The sequence below is a fragment of the Oncorhynchus keta genome, chromosome 28, assembly GCF_023373465.1.
Source record: "Oncorhynchus keta strain PuntledgeMale-10-30-2019 chromosome 28, Oket_V2, whole genome shotgun sequence".
Classification (NCBI taxonomy): Eukaryota; Metazoa; Chordata; class Actinopteri; order Salmoniformes; family Salmonidae; genus Oncorhynchus; species Oncorhynchus keta.
In genome coordinates, this window is record NC_068448.1 from 45,330,794 (window position 1) to 45,352,897 (window position 22,104).

Genomic DNA, 22,104 nt, shown 5'->3' on the forward strand with positions numbered 1-22,104 from the left:
ACGGAGGCATGTAAAATAGTTGAAGGGGCGAGGGTAGCTGAAGATATGGCAGAGGATGCTCTGCAAACTGGAGATTCTGAGTGTTGTTCAACAGTTGAGGAACACAACATAATAATATCTGCGGCTGAAAGGTTTTTGTGATTCCAGGAATTCACTGCCAAAACATTGCAAAGAATGCTGTCCAAAGATGCTCTTCCTTATCGGGCCCCAGAGTTTGTAGGGATGGGCGTTGGCAGTTGAATCTGAATAAAGGAGTACATTGAGTTATTTTATTTAGTTTATTTTGTTAATGATTTGGTCTGACATACAGCCAAAACAGTAGGTGGCAGCATGCCCATATAGCATTTGCTTGTGGATCGCAGTCATATCGAAGAAGACCCGTACAGTAGGTGGCGGCATTACAATAATACGTGTAGTTTTCGATAAAACTTTAAAGAAGAAGAAGCTAGGGCAAAAATAATAACAGTGAGGTTCATTAGAGACCCGAAGAATCACTGAAACGGAAAGTATGGATTCCACTCCGGTAAGACTCAGCTAGACAATTCTAAAGAATAACAATTATGACTTGACAACTAAGATAACAGTTGGTACAGCTAGCTGGCTGGCTGATACATCAGACTGTTAACATTGTCTTCCACTCCGATTCTATAAGGGACGACTAGGTACCTAAAGTTAGCTTGCTTCGGTAGCAGAAGTTAGCTTGCTAGCATGACTGTAAGCTAGCTAGTTGATTATCTACAGCAGTGGTTCCAAAAACTGTGGGTCGTTCCCCCAGGGGTTGGCACACACCAAAAAAAGCATGTTACTTTGTTATTTTAAAGGAACTCAGTCCGGCTTTAAAGTTACTCTTGAAAGTTGTGTATAGTAGAATTTCATCATCAGTTCCTCTTGCCATTTTAGTCATTGCCTAACGTTATCTTAGAGCAATTGTCCAGATCAGCTAGCCCAAGTCATCTAACGTTTTTTAGCCCATAGATATTGTTATTTTTTTGTCGCTCGAATATCACATGAATCCACATTAGACATGGCAAAATGTTTAGAATGGCAAGAAAATTAGCTTTCAAACTGCTAAATTCTGTACACCAACAGGAGGTGTGTGAACAGTTTGTCATAAGCAGCGCTTTTGTGTCCATAAAAATAGGCGTGCACCGAAAGTTCCGCAGTAGGGGGCTCCGAGTGAAGGAGTTTGGGAACCCCTGAAGATAAAGCCAAAGAGCCCTGTTTAGTTTATTTAACCTTTATTTAACTAGGCAAACCAGTTAAGAATAGATTATTAGTTTAAACATGAAGGCCTACCCCAACCAAATCCTAACCCGCACGCACGACGCTGGGCCAATTGTGCGCTGTTCTATGTGACTCCCAGTCACGGCTGGTTGTGATACAGCCTGGAATCGAACGAGGGTCTGTAGGGACGCTTCAGATATGCAGTGCCTTAGACCGCTGCGCCACTCGGGAGCCTGAGGTTAGAGTGAGATCAAATAAAATACCCAGACTTTTATAATTTCCCTGAAGAAGGGGAGTATAGACCGAGTGATTGACTGTCATCATGCCACTTTGAAGTTTCTAATCTAGAGAGATAAACTAGCTAACGTTAGTGCTAACCAGAACCATATGACTCTGGTGCTAACTACCAGTGCTGTGTAATGTAATCAAGTAAGAATCTAGCTATCTATCTATTTGTTTTGCTAAGTTCAAGAGCTCTTAGCTAACTCATGGGCATTGGAAGTAAACAATACAGCTAGATGCCAATTAAACTAGCTAACTAGTTGAAAATACATGGGAAACTGTTGCGCTTCATCAGACCTAGAAAACAAGCTTGTCTGACAGCACAGCATTTCCCCATCATATCTAACGTTAGGCTAGCTAGCTTCAATCAGCTGCTGTCTTTGGTCTAACTTGTGAGAAAAAATCAGAGACACTCCTCATCAGTCACACTTCACTTCCTTGAGGCATCAGTGACACTGTTAAGTTGTTACCTACTGCTTTGTCTTTGTAGGGCATCTTCTCCTGATTTATCTGCTCAAAGACACCAGGGGCACCCTTTGCAGGGCAAGAGTCGGTCTGTGCATACTGTACAAGTATGCTCGCCTTTTCTTAGGACTGTTTCCTGTTTCTCACACCCTATGGCATTGTTGTGTTGCAGACTATTGGGGAGTTGTTCCGTACCCTGTGTGAGATGGGCTTCAGTGAGGAGCAGATCCAGTCTGCCTTGCAGGCAGGACACTTCTCTGTGCCTGACGCAACTGAATGGTGAGTCCTCCCAACCCATAACCCTGTTTTAATGGACAGGCAAGGAACTATGTTTTCCAATGTCAAACAGTATTGGTAACTGACAAATGTTGTCAATAACTGAATATGTCAAATATTGAACGTTGTTTTTCTATATTTTCTCAATGTGTTTATGGTAGGCTCTTACAAGGTGAAAATCTGAGGCACAAGCTGGTCAAAAATCCATCCCAGCCAGTTGCAACACCGTTTGCTGCATTCAACCCTCCCAAAGATGCAGGGAGCTCTTGCACATCACAGGCACAGACATCGCCTGCTGACAGTAGAGGTATGACACACCATTTTAAGAGTCATTAGACATTTGTTTTCCATGGTTGATTGCATACTGTAATGTAATAGTCCTGTGTTTTATTGTGCACAATTGACCCCTGCTCAGTCATTTACCCCTTTTTTCAAATACCTATCTTGTACAACTTATAGCAGCAGACTGGCTTTGCCTTGTTTGTAGCCTCATTTATCAGACTGTGGTAGTAGGTATTAGTCTGAGACAATGCTATACAAGCCAGAATGCAAAATACTCTACCTGTTGTCTGTGCGGTTGGTCCTTATGACTCTAGAAATGTGTATTAATCAAAGTTTTCAAAACGCTTGTACTGCCGTTGACGCTTGTACTGCCGTTGAGATTTCATCACCTGGTACATGCGCAAATCCATGTAGAAGCCTGCAAGACTTTGGTTAGTATGCATGCATCGTGTGCGTGTACTTAACTCTTGTGCGTGTGCCTCGGGTGATGAACAAACGATCGTGGGAGCAGCACACAGAAACCCGTGTTTTTGAAGGCAGTTTAATGCTACTTTCCGTTGGTTGTTTTGTTGAAACTTTCCAACTACGATGGGATCAGCGGACAACCGGTAGAGTAAGTCCAAATGAAATGTATTCAGCATTCTGACTTGTGAAGGGACTGTTCAGAATTTTACAGACAAGAATGGACTCTTCAGTCCACACTTTGGAATTTGGGGGATGCTACCTTGTTTCCAGCTGCAGATACAAGGGAACTTTTTACAGGACAGGCCATTCTGTATAATTTGCAGGAATTAGCCAAGCTTTTTGTTTCCAAGCTAATCTCCCTCCCTCATCTTTCCAAGAATGCTTATTTGTTATATAGTGATGCCATTTTAGTACACCCCAGACACATTTTTGTCTTATAAATTGTAGCCTTAAATGTATTACTTTACTGAAGCTTGAGGCAAATCATCCCCCTACTCTGGGCATAGCAGCTAGGTATTTCACCCTTTATTTCAGGACAGTTCTTTCTGTTTCCAATGTTTTAAATTGTTTTGTTTTTTAAAAAGTATTTTGTAAGTTTATTGGATAGATAGAGGTGAAAGGAGAGCATGCTGAAAGAGAATTGAGATGGATTTGAACCCATCCTGGCAGCTGTACAACATACAGTACATGTGCTTCAGAGGCAGCGGCTTAGACCACTCTGTTTCTTATGTGTGCCTGAAGACCCCGTTTTAGTCCTGGGACCCCCACAGCCCTCCAGTCCATCCACAGACACCCCACCGTTGGAGTCTCGTATCAGGCAGGACAAGAGTGACTTCCAGGAGCAGCAGAGGATGCGTGTGGCCAACAAGGCCAGGAATGAGAGGAGGCAGAAGAAACAGGTCAGCAGCACCTGCCTGATTTGATCAGCTGAGACACACTGAGCGCACACACACATAAACACACTCAGCATAGCCACAGGGTGGTACTTGCTAGTGTTACATACTTCAGTGCACACAATTGATACAGAATATTGGTTTATTCAAATCATTGAGACTATATCTTCAGCCTTTTTGCAAACAAGTCACACTCAGACATGACATGATACCTGACGTACTGTACCAGTCCAATGTTTGGACACACCTACTCATTCCAGGGTTTTTCTTTATTTTTACTATTTTCTACATTGTAGAATAATAGTTTTGATGTCTTCACTATGAAATAACACATCATGTAGAATCATGTAGAAACCCCAAAAAATCTTAAACAAATCAAAATGTATTTTATATTTGAGATTCTTCAAAGTAGCCACCCTTTTCCTTGATGACAACTTTGCGCACTCTTGGCATTCTCTCAACCAGCTTCATGAGGTATTCACCTGGAATACATTTCAATCAACAGGTCTACCTTGTTAATTTAATTTGTGGAATTTATTTCCTTCTTAATGCATTTGAGCCAATCAGTTGTGTTGTGACAAGGTAGGGGGTATACAGAAGATAGCCCTATTTGGTAAAATACCAAGTTCATATTATGGCAAGAACAGCTCAAATAAGCAAAGAGAAATGACAGACCATCATTACTTTAAGACATGAAGGTCAGTCAGTAAGGAACATTTCAATAACTTTGAATGTTTCTTCAAGTACAGTTGCAAAAACCATGAAGCGCTATGATGAAACGAGCTCTCACGAGGACCGCCACAGGAAAGGAAGACCAAGTTACCTCTGCTGCAGAGTTCATGAGAGTTAACTGCACCTCAGATTTCATCCCAAATAAATGCTTCAGAGTTCAAGTAACAGACTCCTCTAAACATCAACTGTTCAGAGGAGACTGCGTGAATCAGGCCTTCATGGTCGAGTTACTTAAAGGAAACCAATAAGAAGACTTTATTGGGTCAAGAAACACAAGCAATGGACATTAAACATATTTGCAGTCTAAAACAGATCACCCCTCTCACTCTCTGTAACAGTTGTTACACAAATGACCATGGCTTTCAACTTGATGACCACCGCAGCCCCATTTGCAGTAGGATTTAATCTACTGTCCCTTGGGAATCTTTTATTTTCTTTACAGCAAGTCAAGTGAACTTGTGTAGAAATCCATTGAACTAACCTTCCATGGCTGAGGTGAGGGTGCTTTGCTGGTGACACTGTCGGTGACACTGTCGAATTCAAGGCAGACTTAACCAGCATGGCTACCACTGCATTCTGCAGCGGTACTCCAACCCATCTGGTTTTGCTTAGTGGGACTATGTCCCAAAACACACCTCCAGGCTGTGTAAGGGCTGTTTGACCAAGAAGGAGAGTGATGAAGTGCTGCATCAGATGACCTGGCCACTGCAATCACCCAACCTCAACCCAATTGAGATGGTTTGGGATGAGTTGGACCGAAGAGTGAAGGAAAAGCAGTTCTTAGCGTAAGTGGGAACACTTCGAGACTGATGGAAAAGCATTCCTCATGAAGCTGGTTGAGAGACTGCCAAGAGTGCAAAGCTGTCATCAAGGCAAAGGGTGGCTACTTTGAGGAATCTCAAATATAATTTGATTTAACACTTTTCTTTTTGGTTACTAGATGACTCCATATGTGTTATTTCCTAGTTTTGATGTCTTCACAATTATTCTAGAATGTATAAAATAGTGAAACTAAAGAAAAACCCTTGAATGAGTAGGTGTGTCTAAACTTTTGACTGTCACTGTATGTGTTGTTCCCTCAGGAGCGTGAGCTGGTGCTGAAGCGTATTGCAGAGGACCGGATAAGCTTGCAGGAGAAGACCCAGCCGAGCACCCCCACTGAGACCATGTCCCCTCCAGGCAGCAGCCAAGGCCAGAGGCTGGGGGGTACTGTCCAGACCAGTGTGGAACACAACTGCATCCTCATGGTGAGGCTATACCCTCCTCCTCTGGCAATGTTTACATATGCCTAGCTGCGTAGGTAGACTTCCGTCTTGATTGTTGACTTGAGAGCATCCCTATTGGTTTATTGTAGAGGCGTGCATGAATTATGTAGCCTAGCGTAGATGGGGATTGAGGTGGTATGATATCATGGAGGTTTCACCCTCTGTGTCCCTGTAGATCCGGCTGCCCTCTGGGGAGTCCATGAGGGAGCGCTTCCCAGCCGACGCCCCTCTGCGCAGTGTGGTGGAGCACATCTCTGGGCGCCACCCCTCCCTGGCTTCCTTCTCTCTCCTCCAGGGGTTTCCACGGAAACGCTTTGGGGAGGTGGAGTTGGCCTGCTCCCTGCGCTCCCTGGGCCTCATGCCCAATGCTGCCCTCTGCATCCAGACCACGCCCCCAGAGACACCCCAGGACCCACCAAGCCCAGCTGCATGCCTCTTATTGGACCAGGAGGAGGTGGTGGTTCCACCTCCTGCGCCTCCCCAGCCACAGATACCAGTGCTGGAGGAGGGAGGGATGGAGGATCCCACTCGGCCCCCACCTCTGCCTCACCTGTTGTGGGAAGAAGCAGTGGGCTACGCAGGCATCCCCGGTGTTGGTCCCCCTGTGACCGGACATTCTCACTCCTGGGGTAAGATTTGCACGTGGCATATGGAGATCCCATTCAGAATGTAATTTATTCACTCACAGCCATCTTCATTATCCTAGTTGATGACTTGTCAGATATTTTTCGACCTTCAGAAATGTATTTCCTTGGAGTATAAATGGTTATTCTGTACATTTACATTACATTTAAGTCATTTAGCAGACGCTCTTATCCAGAGCGACTTACAAATTGGTGCATTCACCTTATGACATCCAGTGGAACAGCCACTTTACAATAGTGCATCTAAATCTTTTAAGGGGGTGAGAAGGATTACTTTATCCTATCCTAGATATTCCTTAAAGAGGTGGGGTTTCAGGTGTCTCCGGAAAGTGGTGATTGACTCCGCTGTCCTGGCGTCGTGAGGGAGTGTGTTCCACCATTGGGGAGCCAGAGCAGCGAACAGTTTTGACTGGGCTGAGCGGGAACTGTACTTCCTCAGTGGTAGGGAGGCGAGCAGGCCAGAGGTGGATGAACGCAGTGCCCTTGTTTGGGTGTAGGGCCTGATCAGAGCCTGGAGGTACTGAGGTGCCGTTCCCCTCACAGCTCCGTAGGCAAGCACCATGGTCTTGTAGCGGATGCGAGCTTCAACTGGAAGCCAGTGGAGAGAGCGGAGGAGCGGGGTGACGTGAGAGAACTTGGGAAGGTTGAACACCAGACGGGCTGCGGCGTTCTGGATGAGTTGTAGGGGTTTAATGGCACAGGCAGGGAGCCCAGCCAACAGCGAGTTGCAGTAATCCAGACGGGAGATGACAAGTGCCTGGATTAGGACCTGCGCCGCTTCCTGTGTGAGGCAGGGTCGTACTCTGCGGATGTTGTAGAGCATGAACCTACAGGAACGGGCCACCGCCTTGTACCCTGTAACGCTGTATAATTGCCTTACTTGCGCAGGCAATTACATTATGGACCCACTAGTTTGAGGCATCACTTTGTGATGACACCATTACAGGCACTGAGTTTCTTTCAGGCGTTCTCTGGGTTAGCTGAATGTGCAGTTTCCCATAGGTTCAGATCTAGGATCAGCTTCCTGTTTCCCAATCCTAACCTTAACCATGATTGGGGAAAATGTGAAATTGACCCAAGATCAGCATCTAGCGGCAACTTAACTCCACACCAAAGTTTTGATGCTGTTTTTTTTTTTACTGACAGGACGTGGCCAGAAGCTGAATCCTGGTGATGCAGAGGAAGCTGCCAGCTCAGAAGATGAAGAGCTGCCAGAGGGGGGGAGAGAGCCACCCTTCCCCTTCAATGGTACTGCCCCCACCTGTTTGGAATTGACTCCTACCCTGTGCCCTGCCCCTGACTCTCAGCCTTTCCTCTCTTTCTTTTCTCTTTCCTCTGAGCTCTGTGTCCTTTGCAGTCTAAAACAGATGACCCCGCTTACTCTCTGCAACAGTTGTTGCACAAATGACCATGGCTTTGAACTTGATGACCACTGCAGCCCCATTTGCAGTAGGATTTAATCTACTGTCCCTTGGGAATCTTTTTATTTTATTTTTTACAGCAGATCAAGTGAACCAGTGTGTAGAAATCCATTGGACTAACCTTCCATGGCTGCGGTCATGATAGTGAGCCAACTGGGCAGTTAATGATGTGAGATCTCCTTTCTATCGCCTCTCTGACTGTGAGAAAGTTACTTTGATTGGGAAATAGCAGGTGAATGCACCCGACTGTACCACTTTCGCCGGTTGGCGCTGCACTCGTCAACAACAACAAAAAGCTGTCTCTGAGGTATTCTGACAGACAGTAATCCGTGTGTGACACTTGAGTTTGTGAAGTTCGTTCCCGGGGATTCCTTTTTACAGTCACAGAGGAAGATTGTGACTGTTGAGAAGATGTTGGTGAGAGGCATGTGATCACCTATGTCTTGAAGACATTCATTCAGATTGTTAAATAGTTTTCATAGTTTTCTGAAGTAATTCAACCTCTATGGCTGTTAGAATTAATAGAGATTTTGATGTGAGTGTTGAGTGTTTCTGTATTATAAAGGCCTTAAGTAATAACTGTGGTTAAAGTCCCAGTGCAGTCAAAAACATGATTTTTTTTTCTTTCTGTGTTTTTATATTTCCACACCAAGAGGTTGGGATATTTCTTAAAAAATTGTACCTTTTTTATTTAACTTGGCAAGTCAGTTAAGAACAAATTCTTATTTTCAATGACGGCCTAGTGGGTTAACTGCCTGTTCAGGGGCAGAACGACAGATTTGTACCTTGTCAGCTCGGGGATTTGAACTTGCAACCTTCCGGTTACTAGTCCAACGCTCTAACCACTAGGCTACCCTGCCGCCCCAGTTTGGGATAATACTGTGACAATTATGATAATGCCCTTGTAGTGTAAGTGTTTGAAAAGCTTTATCCCACTGTTTTAGTGGTGACATCACCAGGTGGTAAATTGACCTATAATAACGAGTTCATAACCTCTCTGGCAATAACAGCTAATTTTCAGTTTTCCCGTCCCTACTCAGACCACGCCCAGACAATCCGAGCAAAATTCTTGCTTGAGAAATTGTTCTTTGCTAAGAAGCTTGTTGTTTTTGACGATTTTAAATTAAAACCAATCACAGTAAGGTACTTAATTGTTACCCAGAAATGGTTTGATATTAAGATAAACATTTCTGCATTGGACCTTCAACTCCAGCAGGTATGCCCCGGTTACCATTCTTCCTAGAGAACCGGATGGAGCCCAGATACCACTGGCCAGACCAAGGGAACAGACTCCGGTGAGTGCCCAGCCTAAACCTAGCCTATATCATAGCCATGCTATTGCCTCCACAGGAAACTCAAAGTTAGTCACGCGCAGTCATTATATACTTCTTACACAAAGAACTGCTTGCCTCTCCTAAGGGATTCTCACAGCCTACATGTCTGAGGGAAGTGATGAGTGCTTTAAAGCCTATTCAGCTGCAAGAAGATTTCAACCTTGTGCAGGCCTCTGGTGCTCGAAGAGATAAGAAACAGCAAATCACTCCTTTGTGCTCTGTGAGAAGAGGAAAACTAGACAGTCATGGAAAATTACCAGTTGAATAGCACTATACAACTCAACCATTTTTACATAGAATTTAGACTATAACTATGTCCTAGCCGTGTCTGAATCCTGGCTTAGGAAGGCCACCAAAAATCCTGAAATTTCCATCCCTAACTATAAAATTCTCCAGCTGCCAAAGGGGGTGAAGTTAGCCTGCAGAGTTCTGTCATATTATACAGGTCTGTGCCCAAACAATTCAAGCTTCTTCTTTTAAAAACCCACCTTTCCAGAAACGAGTCTCTCACCGTTGCCGCTTGTTATAGACCCCCTTCAGCCCCCAGCTGTGCCCTGGACACCGTATGTGAATTGATTGCCCACCATCTATCTTCAGAGTTCGTACTATTAGGTGACCTAAACTGGGACTTGCTTAACACCCCAGCCGTCCAACAATCTAAGCTAGGATGCCCTCAATGTCACACAAATTATCAAGGAACCTACCAGGTACAATCCCAAATCTGTAACCACGGGCACCCTCTTCGATATCATCCTGACCAACTTGCCTTCTAAAAAACACCTCTGGCCTACCTGGTTAAATAAAAAAATAACAAAGCCATTTTTACATAGCATTTAGACCGTAACAAAAGCAATTTTACATAGCATTTAGACTGTAACAAAATCATTTTTGCCCAAAGAAAATGTAATGGGGGGCCTCCTCAGAAAGTGGATTTTTTTTTTTTTTTGGTCAACGTGGTGTTTTGATCAGCACTGCAACTGTTATAACCTTGCTTGTTGAACACGTAGACGTGTGCCGAAGGTCAACCGTAAGAGTTGATTTGATGTGTTGGCATGCAGACTTCAAATTTAGCATGTAGGTTTGATGGCATGCTGCCCGAGGAAGGTCCCAGGACCAAAAAATTGCTACTATGGACCTGCTCTGTAAATACGAGAGTTTTGTCACATTTTAGCCAGTGTGCACTTGCACATTCCCGTCATGGATTTAAAGCATTGGATTGGTGTAAGGATTGGCTTGAGGAATTTTCCACCGTTAAATCCATGAGTGGGTGTGTGCAAGTGTACACAAGGGTGGAGAATCTTGATGCAGCCTTGTGCCCTTTTGTTATAATAATAATAATATATGCCATTTAGGTGACGCTTTTATCCAAAGCGACTTAGTCATGTGTGCATACATTCTACGTTGTTGAATTAGTTGACTTGATGTGAACATACAAATGTGTGTGTGTGTGTGTCTCTCAGGGAGGGTGTGGTAGGTGACCCAGCAGTGGAGCCAGAGGAGGCTGCAGGTCGCATGGTGCCGGGAGCAGTGGGCCAGGCTGCAGAAGAGCGCCTCCAGAGAGCCGCCCAGGACGACCCTCAGGCCTCCCAAGGCCACCCGTCTCCGCCCAAGAGACCCTTCAGAACGCCCAGTGTCCCCTCCCTTTGTGTCATGGCCACCCGGGCCACTGTCAATCTCATGGCAGGTCAGAGAACAACTTTAAAGTCCAACACTGTTATTTGCACTCAAACATTGTTAAAGGGGCCTCACTGCTAGCCAAGACAATGACATAGCCAAAAGACTGTTGTCCCAACCATCTCACCTCAGAAATGGTCAGAATTGTACATACAATGATATTGGTTGTGGTTCATTGCAGTTGTGTAAAAATTCCTGAGCAAGATCACAGAAAAATGTCATGGCAGGAAAGCTGCATAGAAAATGCATTTCCTTTTCTCTCAGCTCCCAGCATGCAGTACAGCAGCAGTCTGTCATGTCTGACACCTGAGCTGGCAGAGCTCCTGCTCAGTCACATGTCCCGTGAGAGGCTCCTTCGCCCACGCACCCTGGAGCTCTTCTTTGGCTGCCCAATGCAGAAATTTGTCCTCAACTGCTACCCGTACTCTACCAATGAGCTACTCCGGCAGCTACGGGCCTTCACTGCACTGAAGCACCTGAGCCTGGTCAACTCTCCTCTCATCACAGGTACACCTTTTACCTTGACAGCATTGGTACTGACTGAGTATGCATTCCAAATGGCATCCTATTCTGTATATAGTGCACTACTTTTGCTATATGGCAACACTATTGTCAATGCCACATGAATGTCAAGTTAAGGAATACAGATGGGTCGTACCACCAATTAGTTGCCTTTTTGAGAAGTGTAAAAAAACATTTTGATTTCACCTAATTTGAACATTCTGTCAAAGAGCATAGTAAGTGCCTATTGAAGATGCACTATGCAGAAATCGCTCCGCAATTTCCTGGTAGCAAAAATTCTATTTAGTTGGCTTAATTTTAGTTTGTGACAAAACAAGCAAGTATAGTGTAGAGAATAATTTTACCATCTAAACTGCTATTAAATATATTTTCCATTTTATTTTCAGCTGTTTCAAGCTGTGTACTAAACCGATAGGAAGTGCCACAAAAACAACATTTAAGAATGGGAAGCATAGAAGAGATCTACCGCTTCTTAGACTTGCCCAAAATGTCACATTGCAACTTCAAGTCCCAAATAAAGTAACAAGGTTGACTACAAGGGTTGACGTTTTCATCTTAAATCAGCTGTAAATCCCCTCTGTATGTGTGAGCGGGCAGAACACACATGGATCCTCTACCAAATTAACCCTGGGTTATGGAGTTGTGAAATTAGCTGGGTTCATGTCTTCTACATGTCTTCTAGGATAGGAAAGGTTGCCGAAAAATGGAATTGCAGAACCCTTAACGGAGTAGTGTATTTTCTCAAGCTTGAGATGTTGCATAACTTCCTATATCCAATGGTTAAGAGTAGGAGGAAATCGATCCTTCCACTTAAATAGTATGAGACGTCTAGCTAGAAGAGTAGTAAATGCCAGCATTTTCCCCATAGAACTGTTTAGAGCAGCCTCCTGTGGTGCCCCTCTGAATAATGCAATAAAGGCAGAAGGTTCTATAGGTGTCTCCAGTATCTTAGAAAACTCAAAAATTGATATCCAGAAATCTGTCAATTTCGGGCATGTCTAAAACATGTGCAAAAAGTAGCAAGAGCCTGCTTATTACATCAGTCACAGGTGGGAACAAAATCTGGTGTAATCTTGGATAATTTGACTTTAAAAAAACAAACATTTTAAATGGAATTACAGCATATAGATGAAGAATGTATTCTCTTATGTATACTCTGACAAGTTTCGTCTGAATGTTCACATTAATCCTCTTCCCATTGGTTCTTAAAAGTTCAGAGAATCCAGATTGTGTGAGTTTAATAACGTATAGATCATGCTTATGCCCCCTTTGATATTAGGGTTCACTTTAACAATAGAATCCAGAAGGGAGTTAGGTGGGCGTGATGGGAAGTGACTAGAATATGAAGATGCTAAACTACACAATTGCAGGTATCTAAAGAAATGGGATCTAGGAATATTAAACTTTTGTACTAAATGTTCAAATGGATTCAAAATCCATATCAATATATAAGTCGTTCAGTGAGGAGATCCCTTTCCAGAGCAGAAATGAGATGCCTGGTCTAATAATGATGGAGAGAATGTATGGTTCTTTAATAATGGGGCAGAAGTTAAATTCATTGAGACCAAACGATCGCCTGAACTGTTTCCAGATTTTTAGAGAATGTTTCACAATAGGGTCTTTAGTGCATTTGAAACAGGCTCAGCTAATGCAAGTTTTGAGCAGAGTACGGCATTTTAAGTCGGTGGGGCCACAGGGTGAGATCTCCAAAGTCAACCATTTCCGGCCTTTAACATCGGAGATTTCAGTCATCCAATATAGATTGATTATTTTATTAGCTGCCCAGTAATAATATTTGAAGTTCGGAAGTGCTTGACCACCCTGGGAGCGATATCTCTCAAATATTTCCATTTCTGTGTATTCATTCTGAAGGGCACATGACTAAAATAAGTTTGCATGGCAGAAGGATTAATAATGATCTATAAACTTTTTAGTGGAACCTGGATCTCTCGAAGACCAGTTACGTATAATAGCATGTCATCTGCATAGTGAAACTATATGCTCTTAAGCCCCCTCTTCGAATATGGCTAAAGTTTCAGTTGCGATGGCAAACAGCTGAGGGGATGGAGGTCAACCCTATCTTGCCCCACGTTGACGTTGGAAATGGGATGAAAGGTTATTTGTGCACACTGCAGCCATAGGGGAGGAGTAAAGGACTTTGATCCAGGACATAAAATTGGGAGTGTGAACTAGATAATCCCACTCCACCCGATCAAATGCCTTCTCCGTGATAACAATATCTCTGGCGTGTCAGATGAATAGGGATTATAAATACATCTGATGTTGAAAAAAAGAATGACGATTTTTAATGAAACCAGTTCAATCTGTAGAGATAATGGAGGGAAGGACTGGCTCAAAACGGCAGGCAATCATCTTAGAAAGTACCTTTACATCGCAATTCCGTAAAGAAATTGGCCTATTATGAACCACACAATGTTTTGTTTTTTTTCCTATTCAGAATAGTTACATGCATGCTTGTCTCATTGTCAAAGGTAAAGAGTTTGAGGGGAATGATTCCTCAAATACGGAAAGCAAGAGAGGAGAGAGTTGCTCTGAGAATTATTTTAAAGGATTCGCTCAGAAATCCAGAAGTCCAGGCGATTTACCACACTGCATAGATTTAATCACAAACACAATCTCTTCTACAGCTGCTGAGTTAAAAGAACAGCTCTATCTCAGGTTCACCTGTAGGAATATCTACGTTCTCAAAGAAGGTGCCGAGTAAGGTAGCATTACCAGCGCATTCCGAAATGTATAAACGTGAGTAAAAGTTCCGAAAGCATGAATTGACCTCTAAATGATCAATAAATGTGTTACCCGGCTTGTTAGTTCTCAGGTATTGTTTTATAATAATAATAATATATGCCATTTAGCAGACGCTTTTATCCAAAGCGACTTACAGTCATAATTTGCTCTTCTCTGACGCAGCTGGTGTGCTTCATTTAATTTTTTTCTTTGAGATTTACTTATCAGATTTTCAGCTTATCGAGTTGAAAGAAGACCAAACTGTCTGAAGTGTCAAACATTGTTATAGTAAATCTGAGTGTGAATATGCCATATCCAATATTTTATTTGTAAGTTCCCCTAGGTGTTGAATATTGCACTTCCTTAATCTTGCGCTGTGCAAAATAATTTGGCCCCTTAGATAAGCCTATATTGATTCCTATACTGTTGGAGGAGACATTCCAGGGGTTTGATTAAGATTGAGAAATGGCTCTATTTGAGATTATATAAAAGCATCAAAGGTTTCTTCTGATAGCAGTAGTGATTTAAGCTGCCAAGGGCAATTTAATTAGGCTGTGTATTTGGTATAAATGAATTCATAGTAAGAGGAGAATGATCTGAAATGACTATAGCTTGTGATACTGTGATAAGTGGCAGAAATCAATTGTCTAGGAAAAAATAGTCTATACATGAGAAGGTCTTATGAACTGGCGAGATTAAAAATAAATACTCAGTCTGGGTTTTGACTGACAGCCGTTAATAAACTTGAGCACTGCTCGTGACAAGGAGATGCCCCGAGCCCTCCCGCTGTTTGGGATACACAGTGAAGGAAATGCTGTAAATCAAGAGGAATCAATGTGTTCTGAAAGATGAGAGGATTAGTCATACAAGCAAAGACTCCATTCTATTCTCATCAAAATTTACAATCTGTTTATCTGATGTGCCTTTTTGAAAGCCTAACACTGTACGATTGTATTTTATAACTTAGCTCGCCATGTTGGCAATCAAATACGCTTTCAAATGATGCCCAACTGACCCAGATGGCAAATTATAATGTAACATGTTTGGATTGAGTAAACAACAACAGTAATTGCGTATTGGTGGGGACGCAGGGCTGTGTTCCAGAAGAAAAAAAATACAATTGTACTTGCTTCAGTTCCTCAGTGGCAAAGCTAGGAGAGCAACAACAAAAAAAAAAAAACATTTTAGTGGAAGACTCTTTCCTTAAGTGCATTGAAATGACTTAGAAACACCGTTTGGAGAGATGTGTGTAGGGGCCATTTGCGTACTCAAATGTAAATTAATATTCTTATTATGTTACTGAATGTATCCAGAGTGCTTTCAGATTTCATTATTGACAAATGCTGTGAAAAGAACGGTGAATGTAAAATGCACGTCAAATGAACAGTTTAGTGTTTGGATTCAGTCTTGTGTCAGGTGAACTGTTGTGTCCTCACCTTTGGTCGGACAATTTCCTTATCTCCAAAAGTGTTCTCTTTCAATTGCAACCATGGTCATGCAAATGCTTTTCATAGTTCCTTTGTTAGAAACGTAAAAATGTGTCCCTATCCAGATAGGCCAATTTCCACGAGAGTATAGGGTTAAAGGGCTCTTAATTTAATATAACAGGCTTTCAATATTGGTGCACATTTTCTACTTCAAATATCAAAGGGACGTAAAAGGCACTTTTTTTGTGGAATGACCCAAATATTGTGGTGAGCTATCTCTTTAAGAACCATATGGCCTGTTATCGTTGCAGCATGGTTGCTATGATACTGAAGGTTCTCTCTTTGTCTTCCTGTTTTTCAGACACGGGCCTCTCTGTGTTGTGCAGCTTACTGAAACTGCAGCACCTGAACCTGACCTCATGTAGCAAGCTAACTGACTCATGTCTGCAACACTTCACAGGTGAGGCTCTTCTCTAACCCTGGGTTGTATTCACTAGGCACCAAACTGAAGAAAACAGACTGAAACTGGGAGGGGCTATGCCTGCACTTGTCCAATATGAAACGTTTGTGAACTAATGAATAAGACCCTGGCTACAGCATGGAACGCCTGTGGATGAATGAGGTTTTTAATGTGGAATAGAGGTCAAGGGAGAAGGAGGGGGCAAGCTTTGTAACGCTGAAATGATTTAAGCCCCCCCCTAATAACCTAGTAGCCTGCTATGACCCCGTGCAAGAACTTTAGATCAAAGCATAAGCTGTCTTTTAAACTGATTTAAAGTCATCCACGATAAAAAAATATACATAAATTAATTTGGGGAGCATAGTATGGCATGATTGGGGTTTCAACTTAAATGATTGAATTCATAATTATAGGTAAGTGTCAACCATTTTAAATTCCCAATAGTTCAACTCCTGTATAAAATAATGATCACTTGAAAGGAGGACTAGGGTAAAGTGTTTTTTTTTATCTCACCCTGTACCCTTTGTCTCCAAGGACTGAAGAGCCTGTCTTTCCTGTCACTGGACCAGACCAAAGTAAGTGACGTAGGGATGGTGCTCTACCTGCAGTCTGCTCCTTCGTCACTCACCCAGCTCAGTCTGAACCAGACCTCGGTCACAGAGGCCACCTTGGCAGCGCTGCCCGCCTGTGTGCCACAGCTACGACTGCTCAGCGTCAAACACACCAAGGTGTCTCTCTCACTCTCATTCTCGCGTTCGCACACATATACACACACACACACACACACACACACACACACACACACACACACACACACACACACACAGCCAGAATAGCTCTGTATTTCAACACACAAACACACTCATACAGACAGAACAATTAGGCATCAACAACCAACACTGGTATAAGTTGTTTCACTCAGCATAATGATATCTCCTCCTCCTCCCGTCAGGTGAGAGACGTGTCGGCCCTAGCGGCCCTCCCCAGCCTGCAGACCCTGTACCTGGACGGCACGGGGGTGAGGGAGGTCTCTCTGGAGTGCCTGGCTGTCCACTCCACCCTCTCTGCCCTTAGCCTGGCAGGCATCTCTGTCGCAGACGGCAACCATGCCCTCCAGATCATTTCAGGTGTGGTGTGTGTGTGTACTACAATTGTTCAATTTATATAGATATATAATAATATTTGTATTTTTTATTTACGTTTGCATCGTCTGTCGATGATGTCTGACAGCCATCGTGATGTCACAACAATGGTTTAGCATACTTGAATTTGACTGCTCCACCGGAGTCTTGCAGCGCACGGTAGCGCAGCGAGCATTCAGCAGAGCAACATGCCAGGGGACCTATTCCCTAATTGCCATAGCCTGAATGTTCAACACATACAGTGCCTTGCTAAAGAATGCAGACCCCTTGGATTTCTTCACATTTGATTGCTACAAAGTGGGATTAAAATCAATGAATTGTTATTCTTTTGTCAACAATCTACACAAAATAGTCTGTCAAAGTGGAAGAAAAATAAGATAAATAAAACATTTGTGACTAAAATATAGTCGTTGTATAAGTATTCAGCCCCTTTGTTTAGGCAAGCCTAAATTAGTTCAGGAGGGAAATTTGGCTTAACAAATCACATACTGAATTGATAATTTTTTTAAATGTTTGTTGTTGTGGCTAACCCTTCAATACATACACTACCGTTCAAAAGTTTGGGGTCACTTAGACATTTTTGAGAGAAAAGCAACAAATAAAATACTATTTTTAAAATAACATCAAATTGATCAGAAATACAGTGTATACATTGTTAATGTTGTAAATGACTATTGTAGCTGGAAACAGCAGATTTTTTTTGTGGAATATCTATATGGGTGTACAGAGGCCCATTATCAGCAACCATCACTCCTGTGTTCCAATGACATGTTGTGTTAGCTAATCCAAGTTTATCATTTTAAAAGGCTAATTGATCATTAGAAAACCCTTTTGAAATTATGTTAGCACAGTTGAAAACTGTTTTTCTGATTTAAAGAAGCAATAAAACTGGCCTTCTTTAGACTAGTTGAGTATCTGGAACATCAGCATTTGTGGGTTCGATGTCATGCTCAAAGTGGCCAGAAACAAAGAACTTTCTTCTGAAACTCATCAGTCTAATCTTGTTCTGAGAAATGAAGGCTATTCCATGCGAGAAATTGCCAAGAAACTGAAGATCTCGTACAACGCTGTATACTACTCCCTTCACAGGACAGCGCAAACTGTCTCTAACCAGAATAGAAAGAGGAGTGGGAAGCCTCGGAGCACAACTGAGCAAGTGGACAAGTACATTAGTGTCTAGTTTGAGAAACAGACGCCTCACAAGTCCTCAACTGGCAGCTTCATTAAATAGTACCCGCAAAACACCAGTCTCAACGTCAGAGGCGACTCCGGGATGCTGGCCTTCTAGGCAGAGTTGCAAAGAAAAAGCCATATCTCAGACTGGCCAATAAAAATAAAAGATTAAGATGGCCAAAAGAACACAAACACTGGACAGAGGAGCTCAGCACAAGGTGCACCTGTGTAATGTTCCTGCTTTTTAATCCGTTTCTTGATATGGCACACATGTCAAGTAGATGGATTATCTTGGCAAAGGAGAAATGCTTACTAGCAGGGATGTAAACAACATTTGAGCGAAATAAGCTTTTTGTGGACATTTCTGGGATATTTTATTTCAGCTCATGAAATATGGGACCAACACTTTACATGCTGCGTTTCTATTTCTGTTCAGTGAAATCCCATCACTTCCTTTTTGTTGTCTGAAACTGTCAAAGTGGCCTAATGGAAGAAAGAATGTTGCAAATGCACTTACCCAGATGGTCAGGATGAAATAACAATAGCCTACAAGGCTATAATATTTATTTTTAAAAGGTAGGCTAATACAACAGATATCTGTGTACTTTTTTGAGCAAGAGAAACACAGCCCTACCAATTCTGCAGCCTAGACTAAATGTAAAAATCTAACACCGTTTAAATAAAACAATGATTTGTAACAATTTAACAACAATTTAAATAAAAAGGACATTATTACCAAATCACAGTTCTGGTATAACCAATGTGTCCTTCAAATTGCATTGTTCCCGCCTATTGACCTCTCCATGATGTTTGAACATGACCATCACCAAACCCTAGCATGTACAGCAGGACTATTCATATCAGGGCCTCTAGGTTTGCAGTACTGCTTTTGATTAAAAATCAAAGTCCAGTCACCTGTTTCCCGCGGTCTAGTACCTGATTTAAAGGGGAATATTGCTGCAGATGTTAATGTTTTGTATGACCGGCCCTTTATCATGTTTCTGTACTGTATTTACTAAACTATTATCTCTCTTTCTGTCTGTACCCCCCCCCACACACACACACACCCCCAGGTCTCCGGCTGACCCAGCTGACCCTGCCTGGACGCCACTCGGTGACTGACACCGGCCTGACCTTCCTCTCCAGGCTGTCCCTGCTGTCCGAGTTGGACCTGACAGACTACACACACGTCACTGACCACGGGGTCACCCAGCTGGCCATCATGACCAGGTCAGATCACTTTCATTACATTTTCTGCTTCCCAAATGGAAGTACACTACGTAGGACAGTGTTTCCCACGTTTTGGTTGTGCACATTTTGGTTTTTGCCCAAACACTACACAGCTGATTCAAATAACCATATCATCAAGCTTTGATTATTTGAATCAGCTGTGTAGTGCCTGGGCAAAAACCAAAATGTGCATCTATGGCGGGCCCCAGGACTGAGTTTGGGAAACGCCGATATAGGGATTATGGTGCCATTTGGGATGCACACATTATCCGCTTTAGGTGTCAATATGAGACTAATTGTTACCACAGCCAGAGGCAGTAATTAATCCCCCACTTTTTGCGGGGACTAATCAGCTATGTTAGTGCTGAGATGGAACAAGAACTTGTACACTATTGCTCACAAGGACTAGGATCACTTCTCTAGCTGATTCACCAGCATCGCCTACAGTTGCCTCTAACATTGTTGTAAATGAAGGTGTGCTGGGTCGTATTCATTAGGAACCAAACACAAGAAAACAGACTGAAACAGGGTGTGACTCCCTGTCCAATAAAAAAAAAATGCTTGGTTTTCTTTCCGTTGCAAAAAGGTTTTGTTAAGGTGAGCATTAATGAATAAGACCCTGATAGAAATGCTCCTGTCTCCAGACTGAAGAGGCTGTCTCTCAGTAACACCCAGGTGACAGACATGGGGCTGCCCTCCCTGTGCAGTCTGCAGGAGCTGCTGGAGCTGTGTCTGGACCGCACAGCCGTCACCAGCCGAGGAGTGGCTGCCCTCGTCACCTGTCTGCCACATCTGCAGGTACGGAGCGCACACGTAACCCTATAGACAATTATTGTATCAGTCGATAAAACTCAACAAATAAGGTAATAGAGCTAACAGAGCTCCGTTATAAAACTTTTGAAACTACATAATATGATTAGTGGCATTGATGTTTTCTTTATGTTCCAGGTATTAAGCTTGGCCAGTACTCCGGTGGGTGACACGGTGGTGAGGAGAGGTCTGGTCCACTGTGCTCAGCTGTTCAAGCTCAACCTCCGCCGCACACGCATCACTGACCACGGTAAGGTCCCGCTCATTATCCACAATTACTACCATTAAATTCCAGCATTAATACTCATGAAGTAAGGGAATCCCTATTGTGACCATGGTCTCTTTTTCAATGATGCCCTGTGAATCCCAATTGAGGTTTAGAGATTGAATACCAGCATTTAGAGCTGGAAGGAATTTTACATACGTTCTTGTTGTGTATTATGTTTCCTTCAGGACTGAAGTTCCTGAAGCGCATGTGTCTGAGACAGGTAAATCTGGAAGGCTCAGGTGTGACCCCCTCGGGCATTTCCAACCTCATCGCCTCCTGTCCCCACATCACCAGCATTCGGGCCAGCCACACGCGGGCCATCCCACCTGACCAGATCTCAGACGACGACAATCAGTAGAGAGACTAAGTATTGAGGTGACCCTCCAGCCCTTTCTGCTGAGGCTCGGGACCGCTAGCTTGTAGCTACGACTGTGCTCGGTGGTCTTAGTCCCAAGTGTCACGCTGCACCTAGCTGACTGGCTCAGCATAGTCTGGGTGACGATTATCCCAGCTCTGTCTAGATGCACTGCTTCAACTGCAGCTGGTGGCACTAATCGCTCAATCACAAGCCCACTGTTATTGCTTTTGAACCCTTAGAAGGGTGCCTTCTTATACTTCTAAAATGAGAGCCTCTAACGCAGCGTTTCCCAAATTCAATCCTGTTTCTTTTCTCTAGCACTACACAGGTAACTAAGATTGGGACTAAATCAGGGATAACACCTAAAATCCAAGATTTTTCTGCCTGAATTCTCGAATGAATCAGTTAACACTACGAAGGTACATCCGTGTGATTTGCTACTAAAGAGGGCTATGATGATGATCCAGTTCCAACAGTTACCTCCTGTTCTGTAATGTCGTTAAATTACATTTTTTGGTGGTTTAAGCCAAGGCAGCATTTGGCTAACCAGCAACTGGAAGGCTTAGCATTATGCTAGTGGTTGTAGAAAGAGGTTGGCTTCTCACATTTAGCAGTGGGCTATGATGTGTGTTGCATATTGAGTGTTTGGGTTCAACAGCAAGAATCCGAAGCGGCGATCAGTTCATAAATAGTTTTGCTTCTCATTTTGTTTACACAATGTAAAATACTGTTTATTTTCTTAATGTAAATGGTTTTGGATAATAGCACTGTATTCCCTACATTCTCAAAGGAAAATACTAAATTAATAAAAAAAAATGCATTTTGAATGTGTTTTATTTATTTAAAGAACCCCCACTATGGTAAATATTAAATTGTCAATTCATCAATTTCTTCAGACACTGTTTGCCATACAATGTTTGGTAAAAATAAGGCATCCTTAAGGCTCTTTTACACAAGGAAAACAAGTCACTTTGAAATATCATAAATGACATAAAAGCTGCTGCATACACTT

At 42.9% G+C, this 22,104-nt stretch overlaps 1 protein-coding gene across 2 annotated transcripts; it reads left to right on the forward strand.

Annotated features, from left to right (window-relative positions):
• Positions 1-363: 363 nt before the first annotated feature.
• LOC118361478 (uncharacterized) lies at positions 364-21,913 on the forward strand. Of its 2 annotated transcripts, none has more exons than XM_035741447.2 (17): positions 364-523; positions 2,144-2,250; positions 2,409-2,554; positions 3,736-3,893; positions 5,702-5,866; positions 6,060-6,513; positions 7,675-7,776; positions 9,163-9,244; positions 10,744-10,967; positions 11,222-11,464; positions 16,013-16,111; positions 16,646-16,839; positions 17,064-17,238; positions 19,500-19,656; positions 20,301-20,454; positions 20,605-20,716; positions 20,920-21,913. In XM_035741447.2, exons 1-17 carry the CDS (start codon positions 509-511, stop codon positions 21,090-21,092), a joined length of 2,760 nt encoding a protein of 919 aa, XP_035597340.1. In that variant the 5' UTR covers positions 364-508; the 3' UTR covers positions 21,093-21,913. The 2 variants fall into 2 exon arrangements, with proteins under 2 accessions (XP_035597340.1, XP_035597341.1); XM_035741448.2 differs by having other exon boundaries at positions 9,166-9,244.
• Positions 21,914-22,104: the final 191 nt, after the last annotated feature.

Coding starts and splice junctions, on each gene's coding strand:
- LOC118361478 (XM_035741447.2), top strand. Junction 7,777..9,162: donor GCCACCCTTCCCCTTCAATG/GTACTGCCCCCA, acceptor CTTCAACTCCAG/CAGGTATGCCCCGGTTACCA. Junction 9,245..10,743: donor GACCAAGGGAACAGACTCCG/GTGAGTGCCCAG, acceptor TGTGTCTCTCAG/GGAGGGTGTGGTAGGTGACC.